The 27,829-nt window shown below is 50.8% G+C and overlaps 1 protein-coding gene across 1 annotated transcript in view; it reads left to right on the top strand.

Moving 5' to 3' along the window:
• Positions 1 to 23,500, top strand: part of ZFHX3 (zinc finger homeobox 3) — an 88,897-nt gene extending 65,397 nt beyond the window's left edge. The window contains 6 exon segments of the mRNA XM_027646877.1: positions 1,839 to 1,972; positions 2,164 to 2,364; positions 9,627 to 9,729; positions 10,209 to 15,653; positions 18,318 to 19,569; positions 19,571 to 23,500. Coding sequence (XP_027502678.1) covers positions 1,839 to 1,972; positions 2,164 to 2,364; positions 9,627 to 9,729; positions 10,209 to 15,653; positions 18,318 to 19,569; positions 19,571 to 19,880 — 7,445 coding nt within the window. The 3' untranslated portion in view covers positions 19,881 to 23,500.
• The last annotated feature ends 4,329 nt before the right edge of the window (positions 23,501 to 27,829 follow it).

Below are 27,829 nucleotides of genomic sequence, written 5' to 3'. Positions count from 1 at the left end.
CACCACATTGCTGGCTATCGGTGGTGATCTCTGCCTCCCCGAACCCTCTAGGAGGGACTGCATTCCCCAGCAGAGGAGCAACGAGGTGGTGCCATGTGCCTAATGCTCCAAGCATGTTTATTATAGGAAGCAAGGAAGGCCAACTCTGGCTTTGCAGACACCTTTAACCCCTTTCCACTTCTGAAGCCCAGGGAGGATCTTGATTCAAGCAGTGGGCTGAGCAGAGCAGCATGTCATTCCACAGGGGCAGAAGGATCTGTGTTAGTGTCTGTCAGTCGGCACTGACACTGCAGACTAGTTTTACACAAGGAAATGCCTGGTTTGGACATTGTCATGGAGTTGGCAGCACAGCGGAGTCCTGTGGTTTGGCTTTCAGATACAGCCAGGACTGTGCATCGATGCATGGAGGCTGGTGCCCAGCCAGGGCTGAAGCACCAGGTGCGCAGCTGGCAGCACCGCAGGGAATGAAATCACCTCCAAGCCTACCAGGAGGAACTCAGCAATCCCAGAGTTCCTCCAATCCCTGCCTCCCTCTGACACTACCATTACCTATTTGAAATACTTGTTTTCCTTCTCCTGGAACTTACTTTGCCTCTGTCTAACTGAAGGCACAGAGGTGGGGACTGTCAGGGAAGGCAGTCAGAAACAGGGATTGTATTACCCACTGTGATTTGGTACCTTTGGAAATATAGCTCATGCCAGTGCACTGAAGGGTCTTTGGGAAGGAAGCAGTTTGCCTGGATCTGACTCTAACAGCATCTTCTGAAACAAGGAGCAGATACCAGCGGGTTCACAAGGAGAGTAGGAGACAGGGGGGAAAGTGTGGGGGACCGGCCTGAGAATGCTACAGTGCCTTGTTAATCGGCAGCCGATCCATCATATTAAATATCCAGCTGTCAGATATTACCTTTCAAGTGAAAATGAATAACTCCCATTAAGGGCGAAATGGGTTTGAAGTCGATTCGAGACAGATTAAAGTACTGTTATGAATGTGTGTTCGGGGAGGAGGAGACGGGGGCTGTGTATAATATACTTGTCCTTACAGTTTTTAAATAATAGATGTCCCACAAATTTATGTACTGCAGGCGGCCAGGGTTCGGGGGAGGGGAAAGGTCAGAGATGTGCTTCTCCCAGTGCCACAACTCACAGAATGTTTTGCTGTTGACTTCAGGACTTGTTTGCCTTTCTCTGTTTGGCTGTAATAAAATGGCCTTTCCTCAGCTTGTCAAGGTGGGAGTGTCTGGGTCCCATAGGCCAGGTCCCACCAAAATCGGGATTTTGGCAGGCCCACATCCTGGGAAGCACCAGAGATGCACACTCCTCTGGAAGCTGCATGGGCTGAGCCGGCCGGAGCCATCCCAGCAGTGCCAGCACGGGTGCCGTTGGTTGGGTTGACGGCCACAACCACCAGCCCTCTACAGGGCAAACGTATTCCAGCGTGTCCATGCGTAAAATGTCCTGGGTGAGCAAAGGGTATGAGTTTTACCTCACTGAGTCAGTCCAGCTGCCCCTGAAGGTGACACATGGGCCTTCACATCTGGCCAAGAATTTGTGTGTTGGACATAGCCACAGGCCCAGACCCTCCTGCACTCGCAGGTTGTAAGCAGCCCTCAGAAATAGCTGAGATCTCTCTGCTTCTGGTCACCAGTCACACAGTTCCTGTGCTGTGGGAGATCATCAGCAAGAATGAACTGGTTTTGGCCAAGTGTGCGTTGTAGGACTTAGTCAGTACTCATCCTCATTCAAATCCTTGGGGGGTGTGTCAAGCAGTAAATGGAAGCACTGTCCAACCTAGACCTCTTTGGAGATTTCCTGATGTAAATCACTTTTTGTTGCAGCACCAGCCAGCCAGGCAGAGAAGGAGCTGACGGAGCCTCCAGCGTCCTCTAAGCGGATATCGTTTCCCAGCAGCTCTGAGTCACCTCTCTCCTTTAAATGGTCGAAAACTTCAGAGGAGATCAAATCAGAGCAGGTAAGGCGGAAGAACCCACCTTTCTGTGCAGGTAATTTGTTTCCAATGTGCCAAAAGCAAAGAATAAAATGGGAGAAGGAGGATGAAAGGCGATAACTGGTGATCGGATAAGGCATCAAATTATTAAAGCCTGGCAGTAAGAGGAAAGCAGCAGCTGGAACAGCTGTGTGATTCATTTGTCTTCTCTGCAGATGTACCAGTGTCCGTATTGCAAGTACAGCAACACAGACGTGAACCGGCTGCGGGTGCATGCCATGACCCAGCACTCTGTGCAGCCCATGCTCCGCTGCCCACTCTGCCAGGACATGCTGAATAACAAGATCCACCTCCAGCTGCACCTCACCCACCTGCACAGCGTGTCACCTGACTGTGTCGAGAAACTCATCATGACGGTAAGTGGCTGCATAGGCAAGTGTGTCCGCTGCCATCCCCGCAAAGGTGAGGAGCAGAGGTTGCTGCAGTGGGCAACTACTTCACCTATCAGGGCTCTACCATTGAGGTTCATCCCATCCCGATAGGTTGTGTATGACTTTAAACCCTGTGGAAGTGTTGAGTGATTTCCCTGTGAAGAGGTCAGGATAAATACAGTTTCCTTGATCTGATCACTGCAGGTCACTGCATGGGATGGCAGCTTGCGCCAAAGCTTCTGGAAGATGCAGCAGCTGATGGGATGTTTTGTCACATTATACACTCTTTTTTCTTTGGTATAATCTTTGAGGGAAGATCGTGTCTGCATTTAAGAAGTTATCACTAAGTATACAGAATAAGTTCTTATTTTGCCAATTCTTTTTCTTTGTGATTTTTTCTTGCACTCTGTTTCTGCTTATTTTCTCCCTTCTTTGCTGATTCCTGGCAGTGGAGGTGAATAACACTGTGTTTGTTGTAATAGTCATGTTCTGTATCAGCTCCCTCCTGTGACATCTTCTGAGCAAGCACACACAACATGGCTCAGCTGTTCTCTTATAGTTCTCTGGTCTTCTCTTTCTGTCACTCTTCCTCTCTACAACTCCCTGAAAGGAGGTTGGAGCCAGGTGGGTCAGCCTCTTCACCCAGGTAACAAGTGGTGAGAGGAAATGGCCTCAAGCTGCACCAGGGAAGGTTTAGATTGGATATTAGGTAAAATTTCTTCACAGAAATGTTTGCAAAGCTCTGGCACAAGCTACCCAGGGAAGCTGTGGGGTCACCATCCCTGGAGGTGTTCAAAAAAACATATGGATGTGGCACTTGAGAACATGGTTTAACCTGGTAGTGGTGCTGGGTTGATGGTTGGACTTGATGATCCTAAAGGTCTTTTCCAACTTTAACAATTTTGATTCCTCTTGTGACTCCTTCTCAAAGACAGGGTCATGGAATCACAGGATGGGTAATGTTGGGAGGGGCCACCAGAGCTCTTCCAGCCCAGCCTCCTAGCTCAGACAAGGTCCCCTGAGCACATTGCTCAGAATTGTGTCCAGACAGCATTTGAGTATCTCCAGGGAAGGAAATTCCACAGGCTCTCTGGGCAGCCTGTTCCAGTTCCTACTCCATCAATACCTTTATGCTCCTTATCTTCCTGCTTTGCTTTACCAACTGCCTGTCCCCTCAGGGCTCAGCAGGATGTGGCTTTGCTCTGCAGGCCATCTGTGTGCCTGAGTTACAGAGCTGTCCCATCACAGAGATCGTGGCCTCTGTGGCCTGTGTCTGTTTCACTGGTGCTGGTCAAGTCTGTAAATACCTTTTCTGGGCTTGAACGACTCTTGCTCGCCTCTAACTACATTGATGGCAGATGTTTTGACCTTCTAAGAGCAGCAAGCAAAAGCTGAGCACCTTCCTTAGGCCAACGAGTGTAACCAGTTTGCTCAGGGTAGCTGTTTTGCTGGTGTGGAGTGGTGTGGTTTGAGCCAGGCTGTGGGCAGGATGTGCAGTCTGGAGCAGAAGCATTGGGCTGGTCCATCCTCAGGCAGATCTATGTCCTCCAGGATATGGGAGACTGGCAGGAGCCCCTCATTTAGGAGCTCAGGACACCCTGCAGAGGAGGTCAGGGACAGTCCCTTAGGTGAGAACAGCTACTGTGCTGGAGCAGGGCTGGGGGACTGCTGGGATCAGCGGAGACTAGCCCAGCCGTGATGCTCATCCTCATGCTTGTTTCTGGTTTCCCCACCTTCCATTGCCACTGGCTCTTTCCTTTGGCACCCAGAGACACATCTGGGAAGGAGGATTGCCTCTCCTGCTCTGGGTCTAACACCACAGGGTCAAGAAGGTGCATCTTTCTGTATTCAATGACAAATATTTTGAGCAATCAGTACAGTTTATGCAGAACGTGGCACCATCAGAGGGTCCTAATTTTGCTAATTCTCATGAAGATCCCATCTCGGTTTGACACGTGAGTCAGGTCTTGGTGTCACTGCAAGGGAATTGCATCCCTGTAACTGGGAGCTGGGTCCCTCTCGACACAGTGTCACTGTGCTCAGCGTTGGAGGAGGCTCCAGTTAATAACACCTTATCAGACGCCGTTCAGGAACCTGCAGTGTCTAATATGTCTGTTGCCATGGTAACGGCTCCTGCTTGCACTCGGCATCTCAGAGCTGCCTGGTCGTGCTCCCTCCTTTTCATATCAGCGAGCAGCCGGGCTGGCTGTCCCACAGGACCCCTGCATCCTCCCGCCAGCCCTGGTGCAGGGATGGGGGCTGGCAAGGCTGGCTGAGGGGAATAGAGAGCACACCGTGCCCCAGTGCCACACAGGGACAGAGGCTGGGGCTCACACTATCCACCCACCTCCTGCAGCTTCCCTTCTACAGAACTGGTGGACGAATGTGGCCAAGTTTGCTCTCCATGGCATCTCAGTTGCTCTGAGCAGGGCCAGGCTCCATCTTTCCCATTACAGCCTCTGCTTGGGCCCGCTCGGCTCCACGGGGCCCCATAATGAGGGTGAAGTGCAGTTCGCCCGCGCAGGCGATTGACAAGACTGATGGGCTGGAGCTGGGAGAGAGGACGGCTTCCCAAGAGCCTCTGGGAGCAGGAGCTCTCCCTCCTCCCACAGTCTGCTTTATCCTTCTGCGCATTCTTGTCCCATCATCTTTGCTGTCAGCTTTCTCTTCCTCAGTTTAGGGCATCTTCCCAGTGTTCCAACCCTCTTTCCATCTTTTTCTTTTCTCCCTTGCTTCAGGAGTCATTCCTGCCCATCCCTGCCATCTCACTTCCCTCTCTTGCTATCTTTACATTTTTTCCCTCTTTCCCATTGTCTTTTCTTATTGCTCTCTCCCTTCTGCTGTCATTCAATTTTTCTCTCTCCCTCCTTCTCGCCCCCTCCCTCTCCCCCCTTTCCCTCTCACTCTCTGTCTCATTCTCCATCTCGGATGAAGGTAATGAAAATAATCGGGCTTCATTAATTCTGAGCCCTGTGAGATGATAGCCATTTGGAGCCATGTTTGCCAATTAGATGGTCTAAATTAGAAGTGACCTTGGTATACTGCCATCGCTTTGCCTCTCGGAGTCTAATGAAGCTTTTCACTCCAGCACCCTCTCTCTCTCTTTGTAATGGAAATTACCTCCTTTGTCTGGTGGGGAACCTTGCCTCCTGTCTGTATTTCCCCTGGTTGCATGGACATGGGGATGTATCTCCTCAGACTCCTAGAGGTTTTCTTTTCAGAGCCACATGATTCCAGCATTTTGGGGCATTTTTGGAGGAACTGTCCCTGCATTTGGTGCCTCGATCTGCAGACAGCACAGGCAGGTGTAGTGTGAGGGAAGCTGGCTGCTCTTGCTGGCCAAGAGTAATTTTTTGGACGTGCCAGCAATATTTGGGTGTCATATTGGTGGGTCTTGGGCTCCAAGCCTCCAGCTCTGCCAATGAGCGGTTCTACAGTCAGTCGTTAAAAATCCAGTAGAGCCGGCGGTGGCAGGAGCTGTGCTTGTCACTGCTGGAGATTGTCTCTGGTAGGAGTGGGCCCACTGGTCATTCTCCAGCATGATGACAGGTCTGTAGGTGTCAGGGCGTGTCATCTGCTGAGGATACTGGAGTGAGAGGGAGGCAGGACATGTGGTCCATCAGCCCTTGGGTGCTCTGTAACAGTCCTCCCTGGGCCACCTCATCCACTGAAGTGGAGTCCCCATGCCTCTCCATGGATCTCATCTTCATAAAGAAATTTTATCTGCTGAAGGGGTCTGAATTTCACCCAAAAGGAAGGGTCCTTGGAAGCAGAGAGGCTTGTCCAACAACTTCCCATCCTCTAAGGACCTTCTGTGTGGTAACAGTGGGAGAACCAAGAGGGACCTCAACTCTCAGAACCACAGGCAATGGTGAGCTCAGGCTGTGCACAGAGGTGGATCTGGGGTGACTGAGACAGGTGCCATGCTGGAAGAGGCTTTGCTGGTGGCTTGTGGGCCAGGAGATGGTGGCTACAGCCGTGCAGTGCATATGGTTTGGTGTTAGACAGAGAAGAACAGCTGTGTGCAGGAGAAGGGAAGGGAAGAGACAAACCACATTTATTGAACTCACAGCTGTAGGGTTGTGTTTTAGTAACGGCTCACACTGACTGACGTGTTGCTGTCGTGAAACAGTGTTGAGGAGACATTTAAACAGGGAGACAGGAATCAAAGGGGGGGGATGCTGAGCTGAGGAGGGATGCCAAGATGATACGCCAGGTATCGCCTGTGCAGGTGAGAGGAAGGTGGAGAGCATTTGACAGCCACACGTGCTAACACGGGCTGTGCTCCAGATAAACATGGTCCTCTTGATCACTGGAACAGTTAATGCCATGAAATACATCTGCAGTACAAAATGCTGTGTCACAGAGCACCGCTCCTGCCTCACCTGCTGGGGGCACTGCACCTTCCTGCCCCGCTGTGCCCCCACTCTTGGGTTATATGAAAAGCAGTCACAGCGTGCCAGGCTGCAGGTCCAAGGATACGGGGTGTCCTCAGATGGGTTTGCAATGTAAAAGGATGAACCCTACAAAAAGGGCAGTCTGGAATTCCATGTCAGTGCAAAGTAATTTGAGACATGCAGCCCATTTGCACTCCTTTTATCTTTGCCACTTGCTCGGGGTTGGTCTGTGGGGATGAAGGGGCAAAGGGTCCTGCCTGGATAAGGGTGTAGGAAAGGGGCAGGAGCAGCCTGAATGGATCCAGAGGACCTGACTGAGTCCAGTTGCTGGCCAGTGCCTTGTTTCCAGGGGTTTGCTCCCCAGGGCCAGCCCCTGTGGCTGCACTACCGCAGTTCCCCACATCCATATCCAGAATTTCTAGTTGCCATACACTTTTTCCCAAGCTTTTTTCTGTTTGCCTTTGGGGATTTTGTGCCTGTAGCAATTTAATGTACCACAGCCTTTTTTTTTTTTCCTTCCCACCTCTTTTTTTTTCCTGTTTTTTTTTCTTTTTTTTCCTGTAGTGAAGGGAGGGTGGAAGGAAGGGAAGGAATGGTAGCTGTGGAGATGCAGGTAGATAAAGGTAATTACTTAAACACATATAGGGCAGGACTTAGTGGTTTGGAGCCCCAGATTAAGATGCAGAGGAGCATGTGAGGTTGATGATTATATTTCGGGGAGAGTTAATTGACGGAAGGTGAAGGCAGACAAAGAACCGCTGCTTACTGCCTTCTTGAATCCCAATCAGGAATTATGATTAAAGACGCGGCGAGACAACAGAGGCCTGATGAATTGGTGTCTTTTTTTTTTCTTTTTTGCCGTCATTCACACTTGATTGACTTCAACCTTTCAAGTGCAAAAGTCTCTCTTTTCCATTATTATTCATAGCCATCTGAGTTTTTCTAATTAAAGTGTATGAAAACAATTACTGATCCGTCGTACTGAGCATGGTGGTGGGGACGGCTGCCGTACTGTAACGCCTATGAAAAGCCACAGCTCTATAATGATGTGCAGCTGAGGTGTTAGATAATTTTATTCTTTTTCTACTCTGTTGGGGTTTTTTTTAATTTCTCATGATTTATTTTTTATAATTCCTAAAGATCCTAGGAAAGCGCTCTCCCTGCTGCTAAAGCTGAGAGGAATGGTTTCTTCTTGCCTTCCCTCCTTGGCCTCCCTGCTTGTCCCCCTCCTCCGAGCCCAGCTACTGGGAATTAACCAGTGACCTTTCACGTCTCCCAACCCACCACCCGCAGCCATCAGACACTCCTGCTTAGAGTAAAAGGTGGAATGAGTTTGGTGTGCTCAGCTTCCCTCCTGGGATGTGTCAGCTGCCTTCCTTGCTGGCATCCATGGGACCTAGCACTCACCTCCATGTACCAGCTGTCCTAGGAATGGGAGGGAGCTCCACACCCCTCATGTCTCAGGTCAAGGTTCTGCAGCCATTCCTGTGCCATCATTTCATCCTGAGATTCTCCAGCTTCAGCTTCACCACAGGCATGCTCCCATCTCCTGCAGTTCAGCCAGAGCCCCGTGGGCCTTGGCTGTGCAGAAAGCCACTGCATGCACTCTTTCTCTCCTGAAATCCAGGGCTCAGATGCCCTCTCTGTGTCTAGCAGAAGGATAGAGAGGCTTGTTTTGCCAGGAAACACAGTTGTCCGGGAGTGTTTAGTTGTGCCTCACCTTCCTAGCAGCAGGAGGCTGGGAGCAGAAGCACCACAGGCATCACCAGGAGTACCTGGTGAAAGGGGAGCACTCCCTGGGTGTCAGTGGGGTGGCATGGGCAGCTGCTTGAGGTTTTAGAGGTGTCTTCACTTGCCACAGGCATTGACCAGTACTGGCAGCCATGTGCTGGAACATAAATGGATGGTGATGGGGGCACAGGTCTGTCTGTCCAGGTGCTGTAAGGCCACTAGTGTTTCAGCAGTGTAAGTCACTGGCTCTGGACATTCAGAAGGACATTTTTTGTCCTGTGTCTGATGCCAACCATGTGCAGGCTGCTAGCAAGGTGGTTTGTGGGTCTGTGTGTGACCAGGTACATCCAAAGAAACAGTTTTCCAGAACAGGATGAGTGTGTGCACTTGGCTCTTCCAGAGGGCCTCTCCAGATGAGCCATGCAGACTCTCCAGTTCTTTAGAAGTGTGGGTGTTCCCACACCAAAACCAGCACTGTACTAGTTTTACTGGTGCAAGATCTAGGCAAAGACTTGAAAAGGGGCAAAGGGAACGCATAATTCAGAGCAAGGAAAGGGTTACCAAAAGCTTTTCATTTCAAAATTTGCTTTCTTTTTAGTCCTTCCTTATTCATCCTTTCCTTTGTCACCTCTCTCTGTATTTGTACTTTTCTTTCTCATGCACCTCCTTTCCCTGCATCGATACACTTTGAAAACAGTGCTGCAATGCTCCCTGGTTCAAGATTACAGCGTACTTTACGAGGTATGATTTAATTAGGGGCCTTATTATGTTTTCAGCAGCTTAAGGTGGGCCTTTCAACTTATCTACCTAATTGGTTGCACAAGAAGTTTCACAGCCCATGACAAAACATTGTCAGTGATCAAAGTCTGAATTCTACATAAAGGAAAAATATTAATAATAAGATTATTCTTCAAGTGTGCACTGCTAATTATGTCCAAAATGTAACTGTAGAAACACTTTTGACTGATGTGAGCTTTGTCTAATAAATACGAGTCTTCAGTGAGCTGTGAAAAGTGACACCTCTGACTTCATAATACCAATGTCTAGTTTTGCCACTGAAGATGTTTAAAATATTTTTCTGTGTTTTTCTTCTCCCCATGCCCTTTCCCCTGTCTCCAGGTGACAACCCCTGAGGTGATGATGCCCAGCAGCATGTTCCTCCCAGCAGCTGCTCCAGAGAAGGATGGTAACTCAGGCACTGAGGAGCTGGGGAAGCAGCCTGGTGAGTGCAGATCAGTGAGGTCCATGGTCCCACCACTCCCCCAGTTATATCACCTGGTTAGGGACCAGTTTCATTCCTGTTGATCCTAGCTTTGGTAGGACCAAGACTCAAATACTATGTTCAGTTTGATGAACCTTCTTTTTTGAAAATAGGCAGGAACAGTAAAGACAGAGATGGCAGAGTGGCCTTCACTTGAAAGGGAGAATTGAAGGTGATAAATGCACTAAGGGTTGTGTGTGTGTGAATCATTTCCAGATATTCAAAGTGTACAAGGAAGTAAATTGTGTAGGTTTATGCAATGGGCCATGATGAGGGTAATGGGCTGGTATTGAAATAAATGAATGAAGATAGAGGAGAAATGTTAGAAATACTCATTGTCTTGGAGGGAAAAAAAGATGTATTCAGGACTAAAAGGGAGTGTTCATCCACCCTGGTGTGCTGGTGTAATTTTTGGGTTTGCTCTAATTCTGTTTTCACAGAGATCTCTGAGGACACAGGGAAGAACCTTTTGCCATCAGACAGTGCAGAGCACAGCGGAGACCCCAAGCCTGCTCCAGCTGATCCGAGCGCTGCCCGGGAGGACTCTGGCTTCCTGTGCTGGAAGAAGGGCTGCAGCCAGGTGTTCAAGAGCTCAGCAGCCCTGCAGACACACTTCAACGACGTCCACGCCAAGCGGCCTCAGCTGCCGGTCTCTGACCGCCACGTCTACAAGTACCGCTGCAACCAGTGCAGCCTGGCCTTCAAAACCATTGAGAAGCTGCAGCTCCATTCCCAGTACCACGTCATCCGGGCAGCCACCATGTGCTGTCTCTGTCAGCGCAGCTTCCGAACCTTCCAGGCCCTGAAGAAGCACCTGGAAACCAGCCACCTAGAGCTGAGCGAGGCCGACATTCAGCAGCTGTATGGTGGTCTCTTGGTCAACGGAGACCTCCTTGCTATGGGCGACCCTTCACTTGCAGAGGACCACACAATAATAGTTGAGGAAGATAAGGAGGAGGAGAGTGACCTGGAAGATAAACAGAGCCCAACAGGCAGCGATTCTGGTTCCGTGCAGGAGGACTCTGGCTCAGAACCAAAAAGGGCCTTACCCTTCAGGAAGGGCCCTAACTTCACTATGGAGAAATTCCTAGATCCGTCTCGCCCATACAAGTGCACAGTCTGCAAGGAATCCTTCACACAGAAGAACATTCTCCTGGTCCATTACAATTCCGTTTCTCATCTGCATAAACTGAAACGAGCCCTCCAAGAGTCTGCTACTGGGCAACCTGAGCCAACCAGCAGCCCAGACAACAAACCTTTCAAGTGTAACACCTGCAATGTGGCCTACAGCCAGAGCTCAACCCTGGAGATCCACATGAGGTCTGTCCTGCACCAGACCAAGGCTCGTGCGGCCAAGCTGGAGGCGGCAGGCAGCAGCAGCAATGGGGCTGGCAACGGCAGCAGCAGCGGCCTCTCCTTGGGTTCATCCACACCGAGCCCCGTGAGTGCCAGCAACAGCAATGCTTTTGCAACCACCAGCACGAACACTTCAGGCACCACTCCCATTCCCAGCCTGCTCAACCAGGTGTCCAGCGACAGCGTGGGAATTCCTCCGTTGGGTAACCCTGTAAGCACTAACATCTCCTCCCCTTCGGAGCCCAAAGAGGTGAACCGCAAAAAACTGGCAGACATGATTGCATCCAGGCAGCAGCAGCAGCAGCAGCAGCAGCAACAGCAGCAACAAGCCCAAACTTTGGCACAGGCACAGGCACAGGTCCAGGCCCACCTGCAACAGGAACTGCAGCAACAAGCTGCTCTCCTGCAGTCCCAGCTCTTCAACCCAGCACTTTTGCCGCACTTTCCGATGACCACCGAGACCCTTCTGCAGCTGCAGCAGCAGCAGCATCTTCTGTTCCCATTCTACATCCCCAGTGCCGAGTTCCAGCTCAATCCAGAAGTCAGCTTGCCTGTCACCAGCGGTGCACTGACATTGACTGGGACGGGTCCAACTTTGCTGGAGGACCTGAAGGCACAAGTTCAGCTCCCTCAGCAGAGCCATCCACAGCTCTTGCAGCAGCAGCAAGGTCAGCTGTCATTATCACAACCCCACTCCGTCCTGTTACAGCAGAGCCAGCACCCAGAGAAGAAGAATAAATCCATAGTGAAGGAGAAAGATAAAGAAACCCCACGGGAAAGGGAAAGCGCAGAGAGGGGAGACAATAATGTAACATTGAAGGAGTCTCTGCCTGATAACTTAAAACTCAAAGAGAAGAAGGACTTTGTGCCAGGCAGCAGTTCAGAGCCCTCCATCCTGCCCCCACGGATCGCCTCTGATGCAAGGGGCAATGCCACCAAAGCCTTGCTGGAAAACTTTGGCTTTGAGCTTGTCATTCAGTACAACGAGAACAAGCAGAAAGTGCAGAAGAAAAACGGGAAAACAGACCAAGGTGAGAACTTGGAAAAGCTGGAGTGTGATACGTGCGGCAAGTTGTTCTCAAACATCCTCATCCTGAAGAGCCACCAAGAGCACGTTCACCAACATTACTTTCCCTTTAAGCAGTTGGAGAAATTTGCCAAACAGTACAGAGAACACTACGACAAACTATACCCACTGCGGCCTCAGACCCCCGAGCCACCACCCCCGCCTCCACCACCACCCCCTCCGCTCCCTCCAGCTCCTCCTCAGCCGGCTGCTGCTCCTGCCATCCCTACTTCTGCCCCACCAATTACTTCTCCCACGATTGCACCAGCCCAGCCATCTGTGCCACTCACCCAGCTCTCCATGCCCATGGAGCTCCCCATCTTCTCACCACTCATGATGCAAACCATGCCCCTGCAGACGTTACCCGCGCAGCTGCCACCCCAGCTGGGCCCTGTAGATCCCCTGCCCGCCGACTTGGCCCAGTTGTACCAGCATCAGCTGAACCCCAGCCTTCTCCAGCAGCAGCAGAACAAGAGGCCACGGACACGGATCACTGATGACCAGCTCAGAGTCCTTCGGCAGTATTTTGACATTAACAATTCCCCAAGTGAGGAACAGATCAAAGAGATGGCAGACAAATCCGGATTGCCCCAGAAAGTGATCAAGCACTGGTTCAGAAACACCCTGTTCAAGGAGCGCCAGCGTAACAAGGACTCCCCATACAACTTCAGCAACCCTCCCATTACTAGCCTGGAAGAGCTAAAGATAGACTCACGGCCTCCTTCTCCAGAGCCTCAAAAGCAGGAGTACTGGGGAAGCAAGCGGTCCTCTCGGACACGCTTTACTGACTACCAGCTCAGAGTCCTGCAGGACTTCTTTGATGCCAATGCTTACCCAAAGGACGATGAATTTGAGCAGCTTTCTAACTTGCTGAACCTCCCAACGCGTGTTATAGTGGTGTGGTTCCAGAATGCCCGTCAGAAAGCTAGGAAAAACTATGAAAATCAGGGAGAAGGCAAAGATGGGGAGCGACGCGAGCTCACAAACGACAGGTACATTAGAACAAGCAACTTGAACTACCAGTGCAAAAAATGCAGTCTGGTCTTTCAGCGCATTTTTGATCTCATTAAACACCAGAAAAAGCTTTGTTACAAAGATGAGGATGAGGATGGACAGGATGATAGCCAGAACGAAGACTCTATGGATGCAATGGAGCTCTTGACTCCAACCAGTTCCTCCTGCAGCACACCAATGCCCTCACAAGCTTACAGCACACCTACATCTTCAGCCAACACAACCTCCTCAGCTTTTCTGCAGCTCACAGCAGAGGCAGACGATTCCTCCACCTTTAGTTCTAAAGTAGAACCTACAGATGAGAAACCAAAGCAGTCTGAACCTCCAAGTACACAGCAAAACCAAACCCAAGAGAAGCAAGTGCAACCAAAGCAAGAGTCTCAGCAGCAACAGGACCAAGGAGAACAAAAGACAAGTTCAGCACACCAAAAGATTTCACAGTTATCCTCCCCCTCCTCACTGCAGCAGCCACCTCCTCCCCCTCAGCCCCCTCAATGCTCCTTGTCACAGTCAAGCCCCAGTCCATCTCAGCTCTCACACCTCTCCCTCAAACCCATTCACACCTCCACCCCTCAGCAGCTGGCAAACCTACCTCCTCAACTAATCCCGTACCAGTGTGACCAGTGTAAGCTGGCATTTCCTTCCTTCGAGCATTGGCAGGAGCATCAGCAGCTCCATTTCCTGAGTGCACAGAACCAGTTTATCCACCCCCCATTCCTGGACAGAACGCTGGATATGCCGTTCATGCTTTTTGATCCCAGTAATCCACTACTGGCAAGCCAGCTGCTGTCTGGAACATTACCACAGATTCCAGCAAGCTCGGCCACCTCACCGTCAACTCCAACATCCACCATGAACACACTGAAGAGAAAGCTGGAGGAAAAGGCCAGCGCAAGCCCTGGAGAGAATGACAGTGGGACTGGGGGAGAAGAACCCCAAAGGGATAAACGTCTAAGGACAACCATTACCCCCGAGCAGCTAGAAATTCTGTACCAGAAATATTTGCTCGACTCCAACCCCACACGGAAGATGCTGGATCACATTGCACATGAAGTGGGCTTGAAGAAGCGGGTGGTGCAGGTTTGGTTCCAGAACACCCGTGCACGGGAGAGGAAAGGGCAGTTCAGAGCTGTGGGGCCGGCCCAAGCCCACAGAAGGTGTCCCTTCTGCCGAGCTCTCTTTAAAGCAAAGACAGCTCTGGAAGCTCATATCCGATCCCGGCACTGGCATGAAGCCAAGCGAGCTGGGTATAACCTGACACTGTCTGCTATGCTTCTGGACTGCGATGGGGGACTTCAGATGAAGGGAGACATCTTTGATGGAGCCAGCTTTTCCCACATGCCACCAACTAGCAGTGACGGACAGAGTGTTCCCCTCTCCCCAGTGAACAAGAGCATGGAACTGTCACCTCGAACTCTGCTGAGTCCATCCTCCATTAAGGTGGAAGGCATTGAAGACTTCGAGAGTCCATCCATGTCCTCAGTCAATCTGAGCTTTGACCAGACAAAGCTGGACAATGATGACTGCTCTTCTGTCAACACCGCGATCACGGACACCACCACAGGAGACGAAGGCAATGCAGACAACGATAGTGCAACAGGGATTGCAACTGAAACCAAATCCACATCGGGACCCAGTGAAGGTCTGACAAAAGCTGCCATGATAGCAATGTCTGAATACGAAGATCGTCTGTCTTCTGGCCTGGTCAGCCCAGCTCCCAGCTTTTACAGCAAAGAGTACGACAATGAAGGTACCGTGGACTACAGTGAAACCTCCAGCCTTGCAGACCCCTGCTCACCCAGCCCTGGCGCAAGTGGTTCAGCCAGCAAGTCTGGCGAGAGCGGGGACCGGCCCGGACAAAAACGCTTTCGCACTCAGATGACTAATCTCCAGCTCAAGGTTCTTAAGTCATGCTTTAATGACTACAGGACACCAACCATGCTGGAGTGTGAGGTCCTGGGCAATGACATTGGACTGCCAAAGAGAGTTGTTCAGGTCTGGTTCCAGAATGCAAGGGCAAAGGAGAAGAAGTCAAAACTCAGCATGGCCAAGCATTTTGGTATAAACCAAACAAGTTACGAGGGACCCAAAACAGAGTGCACTTTGTGTGGCATCAAGTACAGCGCTCGGCTGTCTGTACGTGACCATATCTTCTCTCAACAGCATATCTCCAAAGTTAAAGAAACCATTGGAAGCCAGTTGGATAAGGAAAAGGAGTATTTCGACCCAGCTACTGTACGTCAGTTGATGGCTCAGCAGGAGCTGGACCGGATCAAAAAAGCCAATGAGGTTCTTGGTCTGGCAGCTCAACAGCAGGGCATGTTTGACAACACCCCCCTGCAAGCTCTGAACCTTCCTGCTGCGTACCCAGCGCTCCAGGGCATCCCTCCAGTCTTACTCCCAGGCCTCAACAGCCCATCCTTACCCAGCTTCACTCCATCCAACACAGGTGGGTACAAGTGTTATCCTGCTCAGGCACACTTGGCACATCTCTAGCACAAGCAGTCGTTCCCCTCGGAATGACTGATAACAAGATTCCCAACCCATTAGTCCAGGATGTTAACTTCATGAATAAGCAGCAGGTATTTTATCTTTAATTCCTCAACGCAGGTTTTCTAGCAAAAGTCTGAACTAGAGCAATGTCTAGACATGCTGCATGTCTCTATGTGTTACCACAGACTAGAAATCCTGAAACACCTCCAAGGAAGTGGAGAACAGAGGATTTATCCAACAGAACAGAAGGACTAATGTGCTGAACACATTGTTCATTATTCGTTTCCTTTTGATATTAAATTAGGTTTATTCGAAAGTCCAAACTCTTTCTAGGGAAAGCTATGGTGTGCCTGGTAGCATTGGTGACAGACCTGCGGAGCATTTTTATGTGTCCCTGTGGTGACCTCCAGGACAAATCCCAGTGCAGCTGAGGATGGGTTTTGAGTGATAGGTGGCCATGACCTGAAAGTACCTTCTCAACAAACAACAGTGTAGTTGAGGGTCAAATCTAGTTTGTATTTCAGTAAGATTTTTTGTAGCAATGCTACCTAAAAATGAAATTTGGCATAGTCCTTTGGGTGGCCTAATCTCAAATACTGGACTTTATCTTTTGAGGATGCTCCTTTCCCTTGTTCCTGGTGGATAGGTGGAAAGTCTAAACCATGTAGCAAACACTGGCAGTGGAAGGTGCAGGTCAGTTACCAGCAGTGACCTAGAAAATGTGATCCAAAGGCCTTGTTTCACTGCGTGTCTGAAGGGCCCCTGTGCATGGCAAGGATTTTCACACCACCCATCTGTTCTCACCACAGATCTTATTTCAGAGCACTCAGACAGGAGCATCTCTTCAGCGAATCATATTGTCACCCAATTGCAGGTTGCTCTGCACTGTTTTCTTAATACCCTAAATTTATAACAACAACTAAAATTACTTTTTTGCACTTCAGTCTGTATTGTTGCTTTTGTTTTTCTCTGAAGCACAGGATGTGTCCTTAGGAGATGGGACTGCATCTGATGAATCTTAAACGCTGTCAGTGACTGCCTAGACAGGACTGAGCTGTTTAGAAAGTCAGACAGACTATTTGTGTCCTTTAGATAAAACTCCAAAGGTCAGGCCATGGCAGCTCCGGGCCTGTCAGAGCAGATAAGGCCACGCATCCAAGAACACTATGAATTACCTGCTGCTCCTGCACTTGAACCTCTGAGGAACGTTCGGCTGGGGAACATTCATTTCAATGGTGTCCATCCATAATGTGCCCTTATCCGAGATTTCCGGGGCCACTGTGTGGAGCCTCACTCTGTACCTGTCCTGCCGTCACAGATCACTGTAGTCTCAGCACCATGTCAGGAGCAGACACAGGTTTCAGAAGGGCTTGGATCAGACATGACTGAACTCTCCCAGCTCCGGCTGCCCTCCTCCCAAATCTCCTGTGGCTCCTTGGAGGTACAGCCTAAAATAAAAGTCGCCATGCCTCCACGGCTGGTTCCAGGCTCTGCCACTGGTCCTGATCAGGCTGTTCCCTGAGCAGCCCCCACCACAGTGGTGAGACTCAGGTTTGTCAGGGAAAGGTTGGCTTTTACTCATGGGTTTTGCAGCAGGTGGATCCTGGAGCAGATTCCTGCTCCAGAGCTGGGAGCAAACAAGGCTGTGCCAGCAGGACTTTGGAGCTTTGTTTCTGGGGTTGGTTTTTTTCCCCAAATGGCATTGAGGGACTTTCCAAGCAAAACGTTCCTCTTTAGGAGCACGTTTGGCAGCTGCAGCAGCTGTGACTAATGGAGGTGACTCCGGGAGCTGCACACGTCTTGCCCCTAACCACTGTCAGCTGTGAGAGCAGAAATAGGCACCAGGGACGGTGTTGTTACTGGCTGTTCTTGCTGTTGGGAAGAGGGACAGGCTTCTCATTCCACCATTAATCCATCTCCTTAATGAGGAAGCATCACAGTGCTTTTAATTCCACCCAAAACACAATGCTCGTGCCCAGGGGGAATGTCTGAACACCACATAAACTCTGGAATTGCTCAGAAGCTGAGTGCCCAGAGAGTCTGACATTGGAAGGGGTTGCATCAGAGGTTTATGGATTCATGAACACCAGTCTAATAAGGACAAAATAACTCTGGTCTAGCCTGTTCAGTCCCCAGTTGCCATGACCAGGACTTCCCAGTCTGTGGGGGTGTGGCAATACTGAGCGTTCCCACCCTTTGATGAAGAACCATTAGAGCAGATCCTGACATCAGTGTTAATCATTTGGGAATTTCAGAGGAGTCAGTAGAACATCAGCTGTGCTGGGCATCCCAGGCGCTGGTGGGTGTCCCCATCGCAGACACTGCGGTCAGCGCCACTGGGCAGTGGAGCCAGGCAGCCACAGGCTGTGGGGGCTGAGGGGGCACATCCCCATGGCACAGGGCCTGTGGAGTGGGACAAGAACCATTCTCCAGGGCGGGCAGGAGCAGGGATGGGCTCTCCAACCTGTGCTGTGGCAACAGAGCAGCTTGGGCTGGTTGGTACCCTCATACAGTGGAGACGGATGCTCTGGAGTGGTTGTGGGGTGGCCTGGGGTCACCCTCATGGTTTCTGCCTGCCCAGAATTCAGTGACTTCTCACCTTTCTTTCTCCCTCTTGCAGCTTTAACTTCTCCCAAACCCAACCTGATGGGCCTGCCCAGCACAAGCGTCCCTTCACCTGGCCTCCCCACCTCTGGATTACCAAATAAGCAGCCCCCGGCCGCGCTGAGCTCGCCCACCCCGGCACAAGCCACAGCAGCCGTGGCCCCACAGCAACCTCCGGCGACGACCCCACAGCCACAGCCGCAGCAGCCGCCCCCACCGCAGCGCAAGGAGAAGGAGAGCGAGAAGGCAAAAGAGAAGGAGAAGGCACCCAAGGGGAAGGGGGACCCCCTGCCAGGGCCCAAGAAGGAGAAGGGGGAGGCGCCGGCGGGCGCCCTTGCAGCCCCACTGCCTGCCATGGAGTACGCGGTGGAACCCACCCAGCTCCAGGCGCTGCAGGCCGCCCTGAATTCAGACCCCACCACCTTGCTGACGAGCCAGTTCCTTCCCTACTTCGTCCCCGGCTTTTCCCCCTACTACGCCCCGCAGATCCCTGGCGCCCTGCAGAGCGGGTACCTGCAGCCCATGTACGGGATGGAGGGGCTGTTCCCCTACAGCCCCGCGCTGTCACAGGCGCTGCTGGGGCTGTCGCCCGGCTCGCTGCTGCAGCAGTACCAGCAATACCAGCAGAGTCTGCAGGAGGCATTGCAGCAGCAGCAGCGGCAGCAGCAGCAGCAGCAACAGCAGAAAGCGCAGCAGCCCAAAGGAAGCCAAACCCCCGTCCCCACGGGGGCTGCCACCCCGGACAAAGACCCTGCCAAAGAACCCCCCAAGCAAGAGGAGCAGAAGAATGCACCCCGCGAGGTGTCCCCCCTCCTGCCCAAACCCCAAGAAGAGCCCGAAGCAGAAGGCAAGGGCGCGGACTCCCTCTGCGACCCTTTCATCGTCCCGAAGGTGCAGTACAAGCTGGTCTGCCGCAAGTGCCAGGCGTGCTTTGGCGACCAGGAGGCGGCCAGCGACCACCTGAAGTCCCTCTGCTTCTTCGGCCAGTCCGTGGCGAACCTGCATGAGATGGTGCTTCACGTGCCCACCGGCAGCGGCCAGGGCAGCGGCTCGTACCAGTGCGTGGCGTGCGAGAGCACGGTGTGTGGGGACGAAGCCCTCAGTCAGCATCTCGAGTCAGCCCCGCACAAACACCGAACAATCACAAGAGCAGCAAGAAACGCCAAAGAGCACCCCAGTCTATTACCTCACTCTGCCTGCCCCCCCGACCCCAGCACCGCATCTACCTCGCAGTCGGCCGCTCACTCAAACGACAGCCCCCCGCCCCCCCGGCCCCCCCCCGGCTTCCCCCCACGCCTCCAGAAAGCCCTGGCCCCCGGCAGCCTCCCGCGCCCCACCGGGGAAGCCGCCACCACCGCCTTTCCCTCCTCTCTCCTCATCTTCAACGGTTACCTCAAGTTCATGCAGCACCTCAGGGGTTCAGCCCTCGATGCCAACAGACGACTATTCGGAGGAGTCTGACACGGATCTTAGCCAAAAGTCAGATGGACCGGCGAGCCCGGCGGAGGGGCCCCGGGACCCCGGCTGCCCTAAGGACAGTGGTCTAGCTAGCGTAGGAATGGACACCTTCAGATTGTAAGCTTTGAAGATGAACAATGAAAATGAATTTAAATAAAAAAGTTAATAACAAACCAATTTCAAAAATAGACTAACTGCAATTCCAAAGCTTCTAACCAAAAAAAAAAAGAAAAAAGAAAAAAAGAAAAAACGTGGGTTGTTTTCCCATATAACGATGCCGGTGGGTTTTACATTTCTTTTTTCCTTTCCTTTTAATAAAATAAAACTTTGAAAAAGAAAAAAAAAAAAATCTGTTACATTTGTCCTCTCAAAGGTACTGTTGGTCTGGGAGACGAAGGCCCGTGCTGCCTCCTCGCGCCTGCGGAGCTCGCGCCCCTGTACATTGCCCCTGTCCGATCCCCCGTCAATAGCACAGCAGAGCCCGGCAGCGCTGTATGGGAAAGCAGCCCACCTGGAGACAGTTTTAAATTTCTTGCTATCTTAGCATTCAGATACCAATGGCTTGCTAAAAGAAAAAAGAAATGTAATGTCTTTTTATTCTCAGGTCAATCGCTCACACTTTGTTCTGTTTTCAGAATCATTGTTTTATATATATATATATATATATATAAAATTTCTTTCATTTGTTTTGGGGTTTTTGTTTTGGTTTGGTTTTGTTCCAGAAAAGGATTTTTTTTTCTTTTTTTTTTTTTTTGTTAATTTAAAATGGGCAGAAAGTATTCAAGAGAAAAACAATGTGAACTGCTTTAGCTTTTCGGGGATTTTAAGGGTAGCTTTTCTGCTGAAGCCAATTCCAAGGGGAAAAGTTAAGCACTCCCACTTTTCAGAAAAAAAAAACCCACACAGAGAGTGTTGAGGACTCGGAGCTTAAAAAAAAAAAGTTTTAAAACAACTGACTTTCTGTATTTATGATAGATATGACCATTTTTGGTGTTGAGTAGATTGTTGCATTGGAAATGAACTGAAGCAGTATGGTAGATTTAAAAGAAAAAACCCTTTTGTGTACATTTAGCTTTTGTATGGTCCAGCTGACGGCTTCTCATTTGATGTTGTCTTGTTCATTCCTAGCCAGATAGATTGCGATCCATCGACTCGCCTGAGCTTTTCTCCCCTTTGTACCTTTATCCCCATCCCCATCCTGTAATCTTCCACTTATGGTCGCTACCTTCATTTCTTAGAGGGTGGTTGCATAATTATTTTATAAAAACTAAAGAAAGAAGTTCAAAGGGTTTTGGGGGTCAGTAGGATCCCTTGCAGAATATTTTTTGTTGGGGGTTTGAAACTTTTTAAGGCGTATACATACGATTTACCTATGTCTGTTACCCTTGTGCACTTATTTTGTTCTTATTTTCCATTTCTCTTTTTTTTTTTCTCTTCCCCTCTTCCTTTCCTCATTTTGTAAATGCTTCAAAGACTCTGTTCCTGACCTCTGAGCATCGGTTCTGTTTGTGTAATTAGGCTGCACTCTGTTCCTTCTTTTGAAAAAAAAAAAAAAAAGGTTTTGTTACATTTTTTTTCTCTAAAGAAAATTCATGCTTTAAATAAAAATCCAAAGACATACCCTTCACCACTGGTGCAGAATGAGCAAAAAGGATTCTTTTTACTTGAGAATTTGTTTCTGATTTAAACAAACAAGTCTAAGTTTAAATAAAGAATAAAAAAAGTACCCAGGTTGTTATCTGTGCTTCTTCTGCAAGCAGAGAGACAACTCTTAGTGAGCACCCAGCGCACCCCTAGCAGGTTTCTCTTTCCAAGTTCTCTCCATGGCAGCAGCGGGTGCCGGGCTCAGGGATGCCCAGAGCCCCCCGGCCTCCTCCGGGCACCCGGGCACACCTCGGCCCAGACTTTGAAAGGAAAACTTTGTGCTGCTAAAATGTAGATTTTGGAGATGTAGATGCTTTGCTGTTCCCTTCCGTAACCAAATGCCAACAGAAAAAACCTCCTTCTCCCCCCCGTTTCCTCTGCCCTCAAAAGCGCGAAAGCCTTCTCCCACCATCGTCATCCTCCTCCTGCTTCAAAAGGGAACTTGGAAGACTGTGAATGCAGGTTCCTCCCACCGCCTCCAGCCGCTCCTCCCCGGGCCGAAGCCACTCTCTGCCTCCACCAGAGATTGGAGCATCCGAGAGACGAGCGCGGGTTTCTAGCGGGACACTTATATTTTTATGGAATTTTGGTTTTAGTTCGATGAAAGACTAGATCCTGAACAGTTGTACATATTTCTAGGGTAATGCACATATTCCTTTTTTAATTGTTTTTTAAGTAGTCGATACTAAAGCGCGAACCACCGGATGTTCCTCCCAGGACCCAGCTGTAGCACAAGGTGTCAAAACCGGAACCACGTACCCACGGAGCATTTGCTGTTTTAACAAACTGTTTTCTTTAACAGAAGTTCTTGTATTTCTCCCCGTGTTTGAGATGAACATTTTTTAAATTCTAAAGTTGTACAGTTTTTTGTTTTCCATTATTTTATCTTGTTTGTAATTCTATGAAATATATATATATATATTTTTTGCCATTTAACTGTTGTATGTTACTCTGTCTGTATCATATAGAAATTTTTTTGTTTGTTTTGTTTTGGATTCTCTCTGTGATGCCAGTTCCCAGTTTAACACGAGCTTTATCTGTCCAATTCCTCAAGGTCTCTTTTGGAAATCCTTTTGTTTTGTCTTGTTTCGGTTTTTTAATTATATTGCTTGGTCATAGTGCAATTTCTCTCTCCTCCTTCCCACCCACTAAAAAGTTTTATAAATTCATTTTCTTGTATTTTTTCTAAATGTTTCTAGAGACTTTTCAGTGCGAGGTTGCCTCCTCCCCTTGCCTGGGGCCAATGAGGGGACCCCATGGCCCCACTGGGATCCCCAGCCCTGCCAGCGCCGGCCTCGTGCTCGCAGAGCCCCAACACCCGCCCTGGGGGGCTGCGGGAGCGACGTCAGCACGCGGGAACCCCTGCGTGACCCCCAGCCCACGCGTGGCCTTCCCAGCGAGCAACAGAGAGGGGCCGGGCTGGGCATGAGGAAAACACTTCAAACTTAGCATTGAGCGGGTTTCTTTTTTATTTTTAATAAAAAGCTTTTTTAAGTGGTGAAGATGGCCAAAGTTTCATACAATTGAGAATAAAGAGAGGTGTCAGGGGTGTGTGGGGCCGCCCGGGGCTGGCAGGGGACAAGGGGGGCGGACACAGCCGGCACACTCGCTGAAATATATTTTGCTTTAAGAAAAAATTAAACTTTTAAATGGAAGCAGAAATTGGGGTTGGTTGGTTGGTTGGTTGGTTGGTCGGTTGGTTGGTTGGTTGGTCGGTCAGTTGGTCGGCACTGATACTGCCCACTGTGAAACAAAGCTTTGACTATTTTTTCGTTTTTATTTGGGGGGGCAAGTTTGGGTAGAACAGAAAGCATAAATGAGGTGAAGAGGGTTATGAACAGCCTTTGCAATGTACAAAAACTAGAGCAAGTGAAACCAAAAATGATGTTCTTGGTGTTTTTCTATACTGTAGTCTTGTTAGCTTTTTTGTTACTGTAACAATGCTGATCTCGAACTGTACCAAAATACATGAGACTGACAGAAACAAACCACATGGAACTTTCAAAACTTTAAAAAACTGTCACAAAAGACTTTGTTGTCATAGTTGAGTTGACTGTAGATGGTAATTGAATATACTCCTTTGGAACTATTTCATCACGTATGTTTCCTGCTCATTGTGATACATTAAAAAAAAATGAGCAAAAGCTCTCGTCTCGATGTCCCGCGTGTGCGGTGCCGGGTCCGTGTCGGGTGGGTGTGTGCCACGTGGCACGGTGTGACATGGCATGGCTCGGCTCAGCGGGGCACACGCACTGCCCCACGCAGGTGGGCACCGCCACAGAGCTGTGTGTCTGCACACGTGTCCTCGTGCACCGCTGGTGTGCACACACCAGCACACGTGTGTCCGTGTCCCTCCCCACGTGGGTGTCCAGGTGCCCATCAGGGTGACAGCGTCTGGGCTGATGCTGCACATCCCTGTTCCAGTGGAAGCAGTGAGCCAAGCGGCGCCATCCATACTGTGGCTTTGGGATGCTCTGCGTGTGTAAAGGACGTTACAAGTGCAGTTAAGTTTATGAAATGATTGCAAAAGGATTCTGGGCACGGTGCTGTAATGAATGGTTCAAGGGAAAGTGCAATGCCTTCATGGTCATCCTGAAACCTGTAAACTAAAATTACATCTGTTCCCTTCTGCTGATAAACCGAAAGGAGATGGAGGTAAGTAGGCAAATGGTGACTCCTTGCGCTCCCTCTGCAGCTGGGAGGGAACCCACAGGACCTGCTGAACTGGGAACCCACAGTACACAGTTCTCTTGCCAGAAATTGCCCCTTGCAGCAGAAAATGCTTGAAATTCATTAATAGGGACCACATCCATCCAAAAGGAGTCGCAGGGGCCACCGCTCATCTCTAATTTATAACTGCAGCAGTAAATAATTTACATCCACCATGGCAGGTGAGGCGAGTGTCTGCCCAGTGTGGGTGTCCTCAGTGCTGCCACCAGGACAGCAAGGGGCTTCCTCCCCCACCACGGGAGTAGGGACTGAGCTCCACAGTGTCCAGCAGAGCAGAGGGCATGGGGAGGAAATCTGGCAGCTCCCCAGGGTGCGGAGTGTTCTTTGGTTAACACTTGTTCTGACTCAACCTCCACAAGCCATGAATTACAAAGTCAAGTGGGTCAAAATCGCCAAGCCCCCCGTGCCTCCAGATGCTCTGGGTATATCCAACCCAGCCCCTGCCCAGGAGCAGCCTCAAAAAGGGAGACCCTGTCCTGCAGGTGACCAGGGTGGCAGGGGCAAGTATACCTGGACATGCTGTGGCTCAAGGACTCCAAAACTCACTTCTGGCCAGGCTGCCCAGTCCAGTCCCTGGCTTGGGCACTGTTCTTCTGGCATGAGCCTAAACAGACTGAGATCTGGATTGTCTCTCAGCTGGTCGGGGTTTTTTTAATGGGAAAACTCCATCCTGCCTTTTCCACAGGTGGACAGGACTGCAGTGGTAACGGGGTCACCAGCGTGACCCTCCCACCACCAGTGTTTGCACTGCACTGCGTTAACGTCACTGCTGTTCCTAGACCAGCCGTTTTGTAAGTTTATTATATAACGTTATTTATTCCTGGGTTGAATTCCAGTGTAAAACAGCCACGCTTGAGGAAGTGCCTCGTTAATGTTCAGGAAGGTGTAAATGGCCTCGAGTAGCTGCACAATCTGCAAACTAAAAACCTCTGCGTGAGCCTCCTGCTCAGAGCAGCCCATCCATGGGAATTGTGCAAACCTCTGACAGGAATAAAAAGGTTTTTCCATGCTGTGATTCTGCTAAGAGGAGGCTGGGAGTCATTTTTAATGACCTTTCATTGCCATCACCTCATAGAGATTCAGCTCTCACTAGTGTACTCTTACAGACCAAAAAAATGCATATTTATACAACCAGAGCAGGACCTGCCTTGCCAATGGATTTGGAGCATCATTTCTGCCCGGAAGGTCCCAGGGAGCTCGGCCCTGGCACAGCACGGAGGCTGCAGCAATGTCACTCCTGCAGCTGGGTCCCCGCTGAGCCAGGCAGGGTCCCACACTCACACCTTGACTAAACAGTACTGGGAGGCTGCTGAGAGCTAACGCAGACGGATATGATGGGAAACTGCCACCAGGCCCGGGCTCTTCCAGCAGTGGCAAAGGGTTAACTCCATCAGCACTTAAACACCAATGTGGAGCCGGTTCTCTCCTCCAAGCTCGTTAACAAGGTACACCTGATGATCTAAAGCACTAGAGAGTCATTTTAATTAACGCTCTGCCAGAGGGGATGTGGTGAAGACACTGATTTCACTCCAATGACTTTCTATTTTGGTGTATTGCAGAATCCGTGTGTTAGTCCCCGAGCTGATGTGAGCTAATCCAGCCGCCACTGTGTGGGCACAGCCACCGCTCAGCTCTGCGGGGCAGCTCAGCATCAAGTGCTGGCACCATTCATGGCCCTCAGAGGGCCGTGTGGGGCTGGCTCCAGTGCCTCATCCCCAGCAGGACCCAGCTGGTTGTCCCCAAAGCACCGGCAGGGCACAGGTGGCAACAGGTTGGCAGTACCACAGAAATGACAGACATAGCCCTGCGGCCACAGGGGCCCTTCCACACAGGACCACGGGGCTGAGAGCACCCGTCTCTGCCCAGTGTCCTACCCCAAGGGATGGCGCCGCCCGAGCCATGAAGGAGCCTCAGCCAACAGAGCTCCGGGTCTTCCACGGCCTCTGCGGTGATGGAGGAGAGACTTCACGCTGGGCCCCAGAGAACAGACAGCGGTACCTATAAATGGTATTGTGCTGTTGGTTAGATGGGAGCATGATGTTACTTAATTAATGTTTTAATACCCTAGGCATCTTCTGTGCCGTATAATTCATATCGATTCGGCTGTGAGCATGTTCAGTTAAAAAGACTCTCTTTCCTAAGCAAACTTTCAATTATATTGAATTGTCACAGCAAAAAGGGTCTTTTCTCAGCATGGGGGAGGGGGGCTCTGTGCCAAACCGCTGCTGGCCAGGATGGGCACACACGTGCACACATATACACGTGTACACACACACACGTGCACACGTGCTGCATACATACACATGTGGACACGCACGGTGCCCACACCCTCCTGCCCCAGCACTTCCACCCTCTCTGAGCCACCAGTGCCACCCCAGCATGGCTTGTGGCTGCGGTGGTGGGTCAGTGGGGTTGGCCCCTGCTGCAGCCAACGCACAGAGCTGGGCACACCAGGGAGGTCAAGGGAGGCCAATGCCAAATCAGAATTGGCAGAAAATTATCATTAGGGCAGAGGGAAGGCAAAGCTCCTCTTCCCCCCCAATCACGTTGATATGGTGTGGAATACTGAGTGTTTTGGCAGAACAGCACCTGTTCTTTTTTAAGCAGCAATTCAGTGTCTGTTGAGTCATGCCATGTCCCTCCTGCTCCAGCAGCACCCATGATCAGCGCTCACAGCAGCAGGACAGAGGGACACGGCCTTGCCACGTGTGCTTTGGCCCTGCCATGCACCAGTGAGTGGCAGCTGGAAGGGGTCCGCCTGTGTGCCTGTGGCCAGGAAAGGCCAAGGGGACAGACACAGGAACAAGACCATGAATTGCTTTGCCCCATCCTTGCTGGGCTTTGTGGGGCTGGGACTTATCTCTCGGCAGGCAGGCAATTAGTGGAAGGACACCTGCAAAGGTCCTCCATTCCAGGGCAGGTTTGCTGTGGCACGGAAAGGTCCCTGGCACACACCCAGTGGGGTTGCCCCAATTGCCTTATGGCCTTCCTGCCCAGACTGCGCAAGGCAAAGCAGACCTCGGGGCTCTGCTCCCAGGGAGGCGTGTCCCCTTCTCACAGAGAGGTGGAGACAAGGTGGAAACACATGTTCACACGCTGCCACCGGCCCGCTCCAAAGCGCAGGATCAGGCTCTGTCCCTGACAGTGGCCCCCTCACCCTGTGGGGCTGTGGGGAGGGCGCGGGGTGAGCGGCGGCAAAGCGACCCCGGTTCATCTCTGCGGCGGTGCCTCGGCACCTCCGGGATGGGCTCAGCACACCCCGGCGCCAGGACCTGCGCTCAAGCAGCCCCCAGGGGAGCAGCGCAGAAACGTGATGGCAAAATTTTTAAGGATACATGTTTGCTCTCAGCAACAGAAAAGCACCTTGGCGTTCCGGAAGGATAAAAGGAGCAGAGCCACGGTGTGTCCGCTCAGCCGCGCGTGTCGTGGCAGCGGGGAGCTGCCAGCTCTGTCACCAGCTCCTGCCACGGCGCCGCAGCCCGCGGGGCCACCCCTCGTCCCCCAGCCCTGCTAAGCCTGTCATCCCCACAATGCGGGGAAAAGAAGGCTGCTCCCCCACAGGCTGTCCTCTACCAGAGAGGCTTTATCGAGGATTTCTGTCTGGTTTGTGGTTTGGTTTTTTTTTTTTAATAATGAGGCAAAGATAAAAATTCTGTATTTTCATTACTCCCCATTTTCACAGCCCGCTGAACAAAA

Source organism: Corapipo altera, unplaced genomic scaffold (genome assembly GCF_003945725.1).
Source record: "Corapipo altera isolate COAL_440 unplaced genomic scaffold, ASM394572v1 62, whole genome shotgun sequence".
Taxonomy (NCBI): Eukaryota; Metazoa; Chordata; class Aves; order Passeriformes; family Pipridae; genus Corapipo; species Corapipo altera.
The sequence above is the reverse complement of the archived record's forward strand: the minus strand, read 5'-3'. Positions and strand labels throughout refer to the sequence as shown.